The sequence below is a fragment of the Zootoca vivipara genome, chromosome Z1, assembly GCF_965207765.1.
Source record: "Zootoca vivipara chromosome Z1, rZooViv2.hap1.1, whole genome shotgun sequence".
NCBI classification, from domain to species: Eukaryota; Metazoa; Chordata; class Lepidosauria; order Squamata; family Lacertidae; genus Zootoca; species Zootoca vivipara.
Window position 1 is genome coordinate 44,625,777 of NC_142583.1, and position 13,389 is coordinate 44,639,165.

Here is a 13,389-nt window from a genome sequence, read left to right on the forward strand (position 1 = left end):
TATTTTACAAAGACATGCACTTAAAAACAAAACACTCTGCTTGCCAAAGAAAGAAATGCCCTACTGCCCATTGTATTTCTGAGGAACCATGAATCAAGGTTTTTTTTGGGGGGGGGCTTTCCAGGCAACCTGTTTTATTTATGGCAAGTCGCTTTGGGCATGATTTCTTTTGTGGAAAAGTGACATACAAATAAAACAAACAAACAAACAAACGAATGAATGAATGAATGAATGAATGGTGTCCATTAGCTAGTCTTTGATGCAGTTAATGTTCTCTTAAAAACAGCATTGCATTTAAAAACTCACCTGGAAAAACCACAGGCATATGGAATTGAACTCTGTCCCTCCTCTCGGCAGACAATAAGCAGGCTTTGAGGAAGGAAGCTTCCTCCTTTTGCCCAGCACAAAAATGCACTCTGCTGCTGCAGGAGGGAGTGCTCTGTCCTTCTAGCAGCTGATAGCAATTTTTCTTTTCGAAATTATAAAAGCCAATCTGGGAAACTGATCAAAGGATGAGGTATAAAACATTTAACAACGAAATTGTTCAAACAGCAACCAAGTATTGCAGTTTGAATGCCGGGAACACAGTATTTCCTCAGCTAATATCAGATGCAAGAATACCATGTTTGAATCCAGCCCAAGAGACTTGATTCCTTGGCAATGAGCTCCACAGTCCCCAAATTAAAACCTTAAAAATAAAACTTGTGTAGAAAGGATTAATCCCCCTCCTTCTATTCCCATCAACTATTTGGGTAAAATGATTGACCTTTTGCTACCCAACAAGCAACAGATTTTTATGACTCAAGGGGGATTCAAATAGTAGAGACAAGCAACCTAAAACTACCAAGCAAGTCATGTGGTAATTTTCCTCTGTACTCTTGCTCATTTAAACATCTCTCTCTATGCATCAAGGCAGCATTTGCTAAGCACTTTGATTATTAAAAAATATATTTTTATGAACTAGCCTAACACATTGCCTATTTTTTCCATAAACTTAAATCTGCATAATGTAATCTGAGTTTTCTTGCCACAAACACTAGAATTTTGGAACATAGTGCATGAACAGCCGTATCAACAGGTGGTATAGGTGGTCTGCACAAACGGAGCCATCAAGCCATATTCAGCCCTTTATCCTTGTATGACAAACCCTTGTTTATCCCAGGCAGGATAAGGATCAGCAAGAGCCTAGTCAACTGCTATCAACTGCTATACAGAGTTGGTGGACAGAAGTTGTGCAAACTAGTTTTAGAGAACAAAAGCACAACACACCTCTTTCTTTACAATCAAAATCACAGTTAATCAACTGGAAATAAAAGTCAAATGTTAATAGCCAAGAAACAACTTGCAGGAAAAATATTCAGGTGAAGTTTAGCAGCTATACAATACCAAGTACTACAAGCTTTGAATAAAGCCCATATATTTTTGCCAGTGTCTCGGTCCTTGTTTGACTACTTCTGAGAAACTAGTACCACAGCCATTCTGTCTTTAAGGCTTTTATTTTGCCTGATATTTACAATGTGATTCAGTATCAAGAATACATGTCCGATCAGTCTGACGAAGATTCTCCCAATGCCTGGCATCTGCTCCTCCCCCAGCATAGTAAGCGTGGGATTCCTGCCCTCCTCCCTTTGCGCCTGCGCACCTTGGAATGTCTTAAGTCAGGCATGAACTTAAAAGGGCGAGGCATCTCCCCGCTGGACACTTCCCCTGATCCCTCCCCCTGAGGTTGCAGTAAGGGCTCTAGGATGCTGCCTGAGCCAGGGTGCCTCTCTTCTGCAATTGTCAGGGAATGCTCACTGCTAGAACAATCTCTGACAGCCAGTGTCTATAGTGTGTTCCATTATGCAAAAGCAACACTCCAAATTCTCCTATATTTGCAACATTGTTTACCGCATCACCACCAGTACCTGCTAAAATCATGTGAATTAAGAAGGTAAATTAAGACTTTTTCATAACTTAAATTTTGGCCAGAAAACAAAAGCCCCTGGTCATGCTTAGTTCCACTCACTGCTGCAATAAGCTCTAGACATGCCAGTTTAACTAATAACAACAAAATTACTACATAAGTTGAAAGAACGGGATTACTTAAGAACCACACACTACACAAAGGTGACTTTTTTGTATTTTTATAAAATCTGCAAAGATACCACAAATTATGCATACTAAAGGCTAGATATGCACACATTTCATTCAAATAAATGAAAGTAAATATATTTCTTTTATATACAGTTTAATCCAAATTTACAATTGCATCATTTTCATGGAGGAGGTGGCATAGATAGAGCACAGGTTTGAGATGTATAACTTCAGCACACTGAAAAGATGCTATATAAAATGTGTATCATCAATTCCTAGTTCCTTTGCAAAACAAAGTAGTTCTAAAAGGCTAGTTTGTGTGTAGAAATTAATTACTGGGAAATCCACTTATATTCATATACAAATATGCACATATTCATAATTGTTCTATTCAGATTCACAAGGCAATAATGACAGAAAATTGCAATGGATTTCAACCATATCCACCAAAGAAGTCCAATAAAACTAAAATGTTGGATCACTTAGGATATCTCCCAGTAATAAGGCATCAAACAGTGTTAGGCTTTATTTGTAGAAAGTTACCTGAAGACAGCTAAGTATCACTGTTTTGCTGTATGTAATGAAAATGCACCTATTCCTACCACTCCTTCCACTTCAGGGAAGGAGGTTTTCTGTTTCCTTATTCTAAGCATTTTAATTTACAATAACTGAAATGAACAGGTAATTACAGGTTAAGTATCCCTTTAACTTCTACCTCCCAATACAAATAACTACTATTTGAATTAATCATTTACATTTAGGAAAAGTGATGACTTGGACAATTTAAGTTCAGTTGGTCGTAGCAGAGTCTTAAATTTTCACTTTATTTAAACCCATTTTGACAACATTTTTTAGTATGTACTATATTTGTACTTTAAATAAAAACAGTGTCAAATAACAAAATATAATTGTTTAAAAATAACCTCTCCTTGAAGTGCAAGTCACTTAGTAGAGCAATTAAACGGAAAACACAAGCATCTCTTCTAACTGAAGGGTGATTAGTGAGCCACATGTTATTTTATCCTTCTGCTTAAACTTAAAAGATGTAACGTTTACTAAGCCATAACCCTTCCCCTCTGCAATCTACTTTTGCCTAAGTACAAATATGAACCAGCATAAAATAAAACACCTTAAACCAAAGAGATTGATGCCTAACTCAAAATTTCATACTCAACGCAAAAGAGATCCTGAAATAAAGTAACTAAAAAGCAAAACAAAATCCAGCACCCAAGAAACGTGCACATTCCTATACAGCATGGAGTGTGCATGTACTGTTTAAAAAAGTGTTGATAGTAATATATGCATTTATCAACTTATGTCATTTCTCCATTAAAAATGTCTTCTTTTTGGCTTCTATAAGTAGAAATAATGATGGGAAACGTGAATGAAAAAGCTTTGTAAGTTACATGAGTATACCATAACTTCTTTAAGAAGTATGAGCTGAACCATAAGGCATCCCAAAGTATTTTTGCATATAATATTGGAATGCAGATCCTGTAAACAATAAGTCAGGGACAGCAACACGGAGACCAATATATTTTCCCTAGGATCTCTTTGATTATTCGCCAAACCCAGTACAACTGATCAAGGGCAAGTACTTGGAACTTAATTTTGTGAGAAACCAATGCGATCCTTCGTTTTCCTATACATTTGTTTTTAATCAAGCTTTAAAATAGCTCTCCCTGAAGATCCTTGAGCTAAAATACTGGCATTAGGAGTTGATCTCAAGGTTCAAGCTTAATGAAAGTCTACTGCTCAGGTATATCACTTCTTGATTTTGTGGCAGTACTGTTCTGGTGTATGCTGTTACTCAACTCCTGTACAGTATTTGTAGTGGGAAAGTTTATTGGGACCCACGCCTGAGAGGCAGCTGTAGAATTACCAGCAAGGATCTTGGAAGAATTGGATTGATGTCTATGACGATCACTTTCCTCACCAGTTGGATGTCTTTTTCTCCCAGATTCTTCACTAATGGGAGGCTGAAAGAAAGTATGGAAATATTATTATACCCTTGCAGTTATCAGAACTGATTATGATCTAGTTTTGAACCTCAAAGCCTGAGCATTTAAAGGTTACTCCAAATGACTGAAGTGCAGTGACATCATGCCAAAATATTAGAAATTGTTTCTTGAATAAATAACGGGAATAAATAACGGGAACTCAGCAATAACATTTTCTCTTTTAAGACCTGCTTTGCTCTAGTTGTCACTGTCAGGTATCCAAGATTATCTATACAGATGACATAATAAATAATATTATTATTATTTATACCCCGCCCATCTGGCCGGGTCCCCCCTGCCACTCTGGGCGGCTTCCAACACACATTAAAATACATTAAAATATCACAGATTAAAAGCTTCCCTAAACAGGGCTGCCTTTAGGTATTTTCTAAATGTCAGGTAGTTGTTTATCTCTCTGACCTCTGATGGGAGGGCGTTCCACAGGGCGGGTGCCACTACTGAGAAGGCCCTCTGCCTGGTTCCCTGTAGCTTTGCTTCTCGCAGTGAGGGAACCGCCAGAAGGCCCTCGGCGCTGGATCTCAGTGTCCAGGCTGAATGATGGGGGTGGAGATGCTCCTTCAGGTATACTGGGCCGAGGCCGTTTAGGGCTTTAAAAGTCAGCACCAACACTTTGAATTGTACAAAGTTTCATAATGCAGAAAGCAGAATAGAAAATGTGCAGCATGACTACAAACCGGTTTGGCACTTCAGACCATCTTACATTTCAGAATGTAAGAATGTAAGGCAGGCATCCCCAATTGTAGTCCAAAACATCTGGAGGGCCGAAGTTTGGAGATGCCTGATGTAAGGCATTTCAGAACTTACCCTCCAATCATAACAGACATTTGTTGACTTTACAGTAAATTTGGGGGTTGTGTCTCTTAAATCAGTCAGTAATGTTAATACACTAAATAAATTTGCTTGAGATATCTTGAACACTTACATCTACTCTGAAGTCTTCCAATCTTTTAAAGTTACAGAGGTATTCTTGAAGTTTTGGATCAATAGGTGGAGTTTTAGACTGTGAATACTTTAGATAAGCCCAAAATTTTTCTAATCCATAGAGTTGACCTAATAAGAGAACATGTTGGAGATGTCTTAAAACTAATTAAGCATGAAGTCAAGCAATATTACACAAGACCATTATGAAGAAGGTGTTACCAGATTCATAGTCTCTCTTTGTTTCTTCTTGGAAATCTTTGAAGATCTCCTGCCTGAACTTTTTTTCCAGCCCATAGCTGTAAAACCGGAACAAACACTCCAGACCATATCTGTAGAACAGTGAATAAAGAATAAGAGCACAAAAATCTCTTGATGATGTTTTACCATATTTATTGTTCTCCTTATAGCAAAAACAACAACAAAACATCACTTTAAGGATCAGAAATGGAAATCTGGGAAGCTTATCCAGCTATTCAATTTTTCATGAGTTAGTGCTCTCTCTCTCTCACCCACACGCACCCCTACCCCTCAGTACAGGCAGCTACCTTGTTTCTTGCTGAGTATGCCATACCTTGAAAACAGAACAGCATATTTTCATGATGACTTTTACAGGAGGAATTTAGATATGATGAAGTGGAGGTGGGGATTCTGGATGATAAACAACTGTACTTATACTAGTTAGTGGAGAAACATACCTGACTTAATTTTGGACAGTGCCCAGGCCCTGATATGAGCTATTTTCATGTTATCAGCACAATAGTGGTGAGTATATTGCTATCAAATATAACCAGACTTGTAAATAATCCCACAAAGATTCCTAATCTTATGTTATTTAAAACAAAAAATGGAGACGGTGGAAGCACCTGCCTGTTGGGTTTTTCTGTCATTTGCTTTGAATCAAAACTCTGGCAAAAATTTAGACATTGAAAGAAGAATCTTTCCATTTGTTTAGTGCACCCAAAGCTGCTATCCAATGAGGAAGACTGGACAGCCAATGATTCCTAGCAAAAGTCTCTTAAATTATCCATCTGATAATTTTTTACAGTCTGTTGTAAGCTCTATATTCAAGAGTAAACATTACATGATGGAAATAAATATTAGTTTTCTATTCTGCAGCTGGAACCACTTTATTTTGCTATACTAATGTTTCAGAAGCACCAAAGCAATGCCACTAATATTGCTACACAAGTTGGCACTCCTGTACCGTATATGACTTTACAAGTGAAACAAAGCCCTACCTGTAGTGTTCTTTTGCATCATCTAGAGCAAGTTGCTTGAATTCTTCATACATTTTCTTGTTAAAGTGGTCTCTGAGGAAAAAGGACCAGAAACGAAATAGTGTGTTCATTTCTTGAGACTGGCCGATTCCCAACCGTTTCCTTTCTGGAGACAAAAATAATAAAAAGGTAGCAAAGGTGAAAGATAATCTATTTAGCAGCCTAATTCTACTTTCTTCAGAACAGATGCTTTGTATGAATCTATCCCACAAAAGAGCACCAACAAAAAACAATACACCTTACACTACCGCTTGAAAAGAAGTGAATGTTAAAGTCGCTTATGGCAATCATTTATTTCTGTCTCTGCCATGCTCCAGTGAGTTACAGGTAGGTAGCTGTGTTGGTCTGCCGTTGTTCAGATATATGAATTTTTCTATTTTATGCTCCAGTGAGGTCAGGTCATCAAAACACAAACCTGATTTTTCTATAAAGATAACTAAAAGGCAATTTTTGGCCATGCTTCCTTTCCTGTGCAGAGAGCAATGAAAAGCTGCCCTGAGGGCAAAAGGATGCAGAGGGATAATCAAAACTGCCTCCCCTTTTACTTTAGCAGGAACACCCACTTGCAATCCAAGTCCCTTCCAAAAATATGTAGTTATATAACATTGTTGACATCCTACAAGCTATAAGAACAAACACAAAGCAAGAACATAAATGGTTATAGTTCTTAAAACTAAAGACAAAAAGCTATTTCTCGTTAAAGTTGCAGAAAAAAAATCATAGTTTTTACCATTTAGGCATCTACGGCGATATTTGTGGTACACTTGCTGTGTAAAACCATTTTCTTTTAGAAGTTCATGAGAAGGATGCTGAAATTTAGGAAGCGAATTTGGAGTACAGCCGTAACTTCCAGATAGTGGAGCACCTTCCAATGGCGATGCATTTGAACTACTATAGAAAATAGACAAGCTGCTTAAATTCTTCAGAACATTTTTGAATATAGGTAATTGTGCATTCTCTTTTAATTAATAATGTAGAACCATCTTTCCAACCCTGTCACCAACAGACGATCCTCAAAGTTAAAGTCAAATCGAACATTCTGAATGCCTCCAGGGTCTATACTAATTTCAAAATGAAGGTGGCAAGAATACATTTAAATGTATAGCAGGAAGCATGGTTAAATAAAAATATTTCTCTAATCATGCTAGCTTTTTGCATGAAGGGAATTTTGGGTAAACGGAAACATAAAATATGCCATTTGTTGCCTGCATTTTAAAGTAGGAGATTCTCAAGGTGTACACAACACACTTTCCCCAATTTATTTTGAATCTGCTCTGATTTCACAAGGTTCAGGCTGGATTATAATGTATGTATAATGAAAATTATTTATGTTTAGCAAACCCAATAGATTTGGATCTACATATACATACTTTTGAGGAAGCCCTTTCTAGTGTGATATCCTGCCATACCTAATTCTTTATTCAGCTCTGCTTTTTCTGACAATTTGTTAGAACTCTGTAGGATTGCAAAGGATTGCAAAGGCCCTTCAGTTCTGGCACAACAGATATGGAATTACTAGCTGCCACTTCAGAAAACAAGTCTAAATGACACAGTATTATCTACTATACATCCAAGGAAGGTTTCATATTTGCATTCAGCTTTTACCTACTGCTTAGTCCTATACCTGGAATGTCATGACTGTTCCCTGCTGTGACTATGACAATGGTTGCATTTGGATAATTAAAAAACGAATAAGCCTCCTGCATCTTCATGTAACTGCTTTGCTTCTACCTTCATGAGCAGGAAAACAATCCAGAGAGCTGGTTTAAACCAGGGGTTTATATCCTAGCTTCCCAGTTCAGATGTAGCTACTTGGATTGCCTCCCCATGCACTTAAAAAGAAGTAAAGCAGCTGCATCTGAATGCAGGCGGTTTGTTTTTATCCCAAATGATTGTCCAAATGTAGCCATTCTATTGAGACAATGCATGAACTTAACTAGATAAAAATGTTTTCACAAATATTGATGCAAGATGCAATACAACTGTAAGCCAACAATGTGGCAAGTACCTGTAAACTGTGTACTACCATTCATAAGCACAAGCTGTTTTCTGTAACACAAATTTGTGTTCTGGAAGAGATTTCCATTCAATATTATATATATTTCTATGAAACTCCTGACAATATATGTTTGCAGGTTATGCTCATTAACAGGCAACACCTGAACATATCTTGTAGTTAGGGGCTGTGTGTGTTTGTTTTGAAGGATACCCACCATTTATAACAATTTCCCCAACATAATAGGTGTGAGCACTTGCTCTTTCCCTCTACAGTTGTTGCTCATGTGTGCAAACCTTGCAGCTTTTAAGAGTATTTCATTCCTCTCATTATTCTCTTCCTCTTACTTGCTTTGTTATTTTGTGTAATTAAGCAATTTTCCAATGATCCTATGAACACAGAAGATTAAACTAAGTTATAATCTTAAAAAATATTGCTACCTTATAGAAGATGTTCTTGGCCTGTGATCCTTGGAATCCATTACCCAGCCAACATGACATTCTAATGGAGGGTTTGTACTATGCCGTGTTTTTCTTTTCCTTCGTGTCTATAATAAAATATAGCATTATAATTTCCTGATGTGACTGGTGCCACTTTTCTGAAGAATCACAGCCTAATTAAAGTCAAGTTTCATAGTTTCACATTGTATATCATATGCATTGTGAGGTCATAAAGTTGAGCTTGACTACCCAACTGCCTAACCTTAAACAAGAAGTTAACAGTGTGAATATTTCGCAATGGATTTAGCAGTTTTGGTCAAATCCAAAATTATTATTTCCTACACTACAATATTTGAGCAGCAGGAATTTTGAAAGTGTTACAAAGCCTGTGCTCTCTGGCAATAAGAAATAACAGTAAGTATCATGATCTGAAAGTTTATGTAGAAAGAATTTAGCTACCTTAACATCAATGGATCTTGCTTCTTTAACCACAGGATAGAACCTTGGTGTTTTATTAGGATCTTGTAGCCTTGGTGTACGAGGTGTTTTGGGTGTTCTGGTAGGGTGGACTCTAGGAGATTCAGGGACAGCTGTTGGCAGTGAGCGAGCCATTGTTGTTGGAGGTATTTCTTGGATGCCAAACAATTTACAAGCCAGCTCTTCAGTTAAGTCTAAACAGAAAGACCAGCAGATTAACAGATGAACACTAGGCACCTTGCTTTCTGTTGCTCTTCGAGGCCTTTTACCCAGCTCTGTGTTTATCTGTTTCTTTAAATTTACTGTTATCTTCTTTTATTAACTTCTTAGTATAACAATATTTAATTAAGAGTCCCCCCATTTTTACTTGTAAGAAAAATTCATTGCAAATACTTTCAGTATGTATAAAGTAACCCCTTGTAACCAAGCTCAACAGGAAACACTATAAGCACCTGGAACTCCATGTGAATAGTGAAGGACTCATGGAGTTCTCAATCAGGTTGCACCATATCAACTTCCATATTGATAACTTATAATTATGAATATATACCTTGTTGAGATCTTGGAGGACCCGGAGGAACCTCCTGATTTGGATCAATTGCATGCTTAGGCGTAAGATTTTCAAATTCTTCTTTACTGATGAGATTTAACTTCTTAAAGTTTTCAACTTCTTGCTGAAGTGGGGATAAAAGCTTCTGTAACAATGTATCATAAATTATAGGATAATAGCTGAAACAAGCCATATCAACATGAACTATTTGTTAAATAATAACTTATTTACTAATATTTTAGTAATTATTTCAACTGGCAAGCAGGCTGCAATGAAACTGTGTCATGCTCATGAAGACAGTAAAACACTAAAATGGAAGAAAACCAGTCCTTCCAGGTTCATATCCCATGTTTGAAATAGGTGATCACCCTTATCAAACAATTTGCCAAACAGAAAGATTTTGATAGCAAGAATGATTAAGAATGCTGCTCAGCCAACTGGCCCATCTTTTTTAATATGCAGGAGAAAAGCAAATTGTACCCTAATCTCTCACATCTCCAGTTGTGTATAGCATTATATGCCAATGGCAGGGATGGGCGTAGCCAAGGGGGAGCAGCCTCTCCCCCCCCCCCGGCAAGTAAATCAATAAAAACAGAGGTTCCACCCCCAGTAACATGAAGCTTGTCCCCCCCTAACATAAATCCTGGCTACACCCAGGTGGGCATTATCTTTGGATAAACAAAACCTGCTATGTTCCACACACTGAGTAACATCGCAAGCCCACAGTAATTTCACTAAAAAATCTAAGAACAAAATGCCTTGATCTCAAGCTTCTGTGCCTAAAGCGGGAAAAGACCTGCTTTAAACACTGAACCTGAAAAAGATAGTAATAGAAAACCTAGACAGACCAGACAAGTGACTTCTAAACCATTAGTTTCTCAATTTAAATGTATCTTGTTCTTCTGCAAACATGTCACTTACTATTTTTTAAAAATTTGATCTAGCTCAAATATTGACAATGAGTTCATTCATTTAAAGTCTAAATTCTAGTATTACCAACACAAGTACAAGAAAGGCCAAAACTTTATTAGCTTATGGATTTCTACTTAATTTACTAGTTGATAATCTCAGCCCACAACATATGTATTTGATTCAATAACCATTTAATACCTCTTTATTAAATTATTCTTCATGAACAGATCACACACATAATTACCTTCAAAGCAATGCAGTCATTTTCACTCTGTTCTGTCCACAAATCTTGTTCATAGTAGTATAAGCCATCATTAATAACTTTGGCAAGTTCTGATGTAATTTTTGCTCGTGAGACATGGTTGCCAGTGCGATCTCCTCCAGGATGTTTTCTCATATATGGTGGCGTTTGTGTTACAATCAAAATTTTATTTAAATCCTGATCATCAATTTCATAATCTGAATCACTATCTGACCACTCAGTGAATGTATTCTTTCGGCCTTCTATTTGTTCCATCTCTTCATCAAACAAAAAATCAAGTTCTTCCTGTTCTTGTTCCTCTAAAGGCAGTGGCTGCTGCTGTCCTGACATCTCCTCAAGTGCAGGCACAGATTCCTGGAAAAGGCAAAAGTGTTTCACACTTTCAGTGAATCAAAGCTAATTTATCACTTCTTGAAATAATATTGGGAAGGTATCTAAATGGAAATAAAATGAACAGAGGAATTAACTGCACGAATAGCAGTTTCAGCATCCCAAATCATACAAAATGGAACAGAAGGATTAACAATTTATCATTTACGCTTCTTAAAACCACACCTTTTTTTCTTAGGCTTACAACTCAATTCAAAAAATAGTTCTATAGTGAATAGAGTTCTAACACTGGCCACAATTCAATAGAGAGCCAAACATGCTTAAGCCCCTTTATTTCAATATGCTGATTGTGGCTGGCATGTTTTGATTGTAGCTGGCATGCTTTACATATTTTTCTTCTCTTTTCCCAAAACAAATTCAGTAGCATGTCACCTATGGCTGCTTTCCACAGAGGTGGGGTATAATGTAAGCACATGTACCAATGATGGATCCATGTAGCTTTAAGTACCTCCCTCCTAAGAAAAACACAATAGCAATGTGAAGACCAGTCTAGTGCCAGCAGGAGCAACTGTGCAGAGCTTGTCTACCCTTCCCTGCCTAAAAGTGCTGCTCTTGTTCCCATTACTTTAGCAATGCGGAAATGTGGGAAAGGACACTAGCCCCTGCTCCAGTGAGTGAACCATAGGGCCACTGGAATGTAAACTCATTTCAATTCAAGTAAAAGAATCAGCAAAGGAATATCAACATGGGCACAGATGGATACAAGTGCCTATACACAACTCAGCATGTAATTGTGGCATTGTCAAGCTGATCTCCCTCCTCTACCTTTCCCCCCTTCCATATGCATCTTGCCTATTCACATTTAAGCTCAAGGACAAGCTTATGTCTATTTTTAAAAAATAATAATACTGTGAGGCACTTTGGAAAACAGTATGTAAAGGTGAATAAAATGAATAATTAACAGACAGAGAGAATTTGTGCTTGAGACAAAAATCACTAAAATAATACAGTATATTTGCTAAAGTTATGATGGCCTGAAGGCTGTACTTAGACATGTGTCTACGTCAGGCATCCCCAACCTGTAGCCCTCCAGATGTTTTTACCTACAACTCCCATGATCCCTAGCTAACAAGACCAGTGGTCAGGAATGATGGGAATTGTAGTCCAAAACATCTGGAGCGCCAAAGTTTGGGGATGACTGGTTTAGGTCATAGTACATTACATCCCATGTCTCAATCCACATTTTCAAAGTTGCACAGGAAATGATCAACTACGGTATTTTGACACATAGTGCCTTTATAAAATTAGCCAGAAAAATCAAGAGAGAAATCAACACATAGTAATCTCATTTTATCACCAATTCTAAATTCATTTGAATGTGCCTTATTTCTCTAGCATTCCAGGCACAGAACTACTGTATTCTGAAATACTTTTTACAGTATCTGTAAAACGAACATCTTACAATACCTTTGGCTTTGCTGGGGATGGACGATGTCTTTTTTTAACTTCTATCCAAGGTTCAGAGTCCAGATCTGGCAAGCTTGTAGATAATCCTTTAGACATAGTTTGAAGGTTACTTGTTTCATTGCTTTTCTTAGTATTTAGACTTCCCATTCTTGGAGAACTTGGTGCAGATTCTAAGATTGAAAATTATTTCTGTATTTAGAACAGATCAGGCTATTGTTTACTATCGTTGGACTTACTATTTTTCCTTCATGAAGTTGACCTACTTTTCCATTCATGTCCTTATTGGTATGTCTTTTAATACAAATAAGTCTACAGAATATTTTAAAATGTAAGGTGTAGTTGACAAGTGTAGAACTGTAACTTTGAATCATTCACTGATTTACTGTCACGTTCCCCTCCTGTTTAGTTGGTAGGACAGTAATAAGAAAAATGTAAGAGTTGATTCCTCCTCTGACTCAGACGTCAAAGCCAACAACACTTATATCACTGACAGAGAGGAAATCATTCCCAGTTTTGGGAGATAACTACAACCATTAATTGAACTACATGGCAAGAGAAGGTCTACTAGATGGCAGGCAACTTGAAAAACAGGTAGCAAGAGTGGAAACAAAAAAGCAGCAACAAACAAGTGTCTTGGTAGTTATCTAGGGAGGCAAAGCA

General features: G+C 37.3%; 1 protein-coding gene across 10 annotated transcripts in view; it reads right to left on the minus strand.

Annotated features, from left to right (window-relative positions):
* Window positions 1–2,110: 2,110 nt before the first annotated feature.
* LARP1B (La ribonucleoprotein 1B) overlaps window positions 2,111–13,389 on the minus strand; it is a 30,725-nt gene continuing 19,446 nt past the window's right edge. For 3 of the 10 annotated variants that reach the window (XM_088660340.1, XM_035114227.3, XM_088660338.1), the window contains exons 10-19: window positions 12,730–12,899; window positions 10,915–11,286; window positions 9,759–9,882; window positions 9,191–9,402; window positions 8,732–8,838; window positions 7,026–7,186; window positions 6,257–6,401; window positions 5,238–5,347; window positions 5,020–5,147; window positions 2,111–4,055 (exon numbers count right to left, since the gene is read on the minus strand). In XM_088660340.1, the coding sequence (XP_088516466.1) occupies window positions 3,825–4,055; window positions 5,020–5,147; window positions 5,238–5,347; window positions 6,257–6,401; window positions 7,026–7,186; window positions 8,732–8,838; window positions 9,191–9,402; window positions 9,759–9,882; window positions 10,915–11,286; window positions 12,730–12,899 (1,760 nt within the window). In that variant the 3' untranslated portion in view covers window positions 2,111–3,824. Of the gene's footprint in view, window positions 4,056–5,019; window positions 5,148–5,237; window positions 5,348–6,256; window positions 6,402–7,025; window positions 7,187–8,731; window positions 8,839–9,190; window positions 9,403–9,758; window positions 9,904–10,914; window positions 11,287–12,729; window positions 12,900–13,389 lie in introns of all 10 variants that reach the window. The other 7 variants (XM_035114228.3, XM_088660337.1, XM_035114223.3 and 4 more) reach the window with 5 other exon arrangements.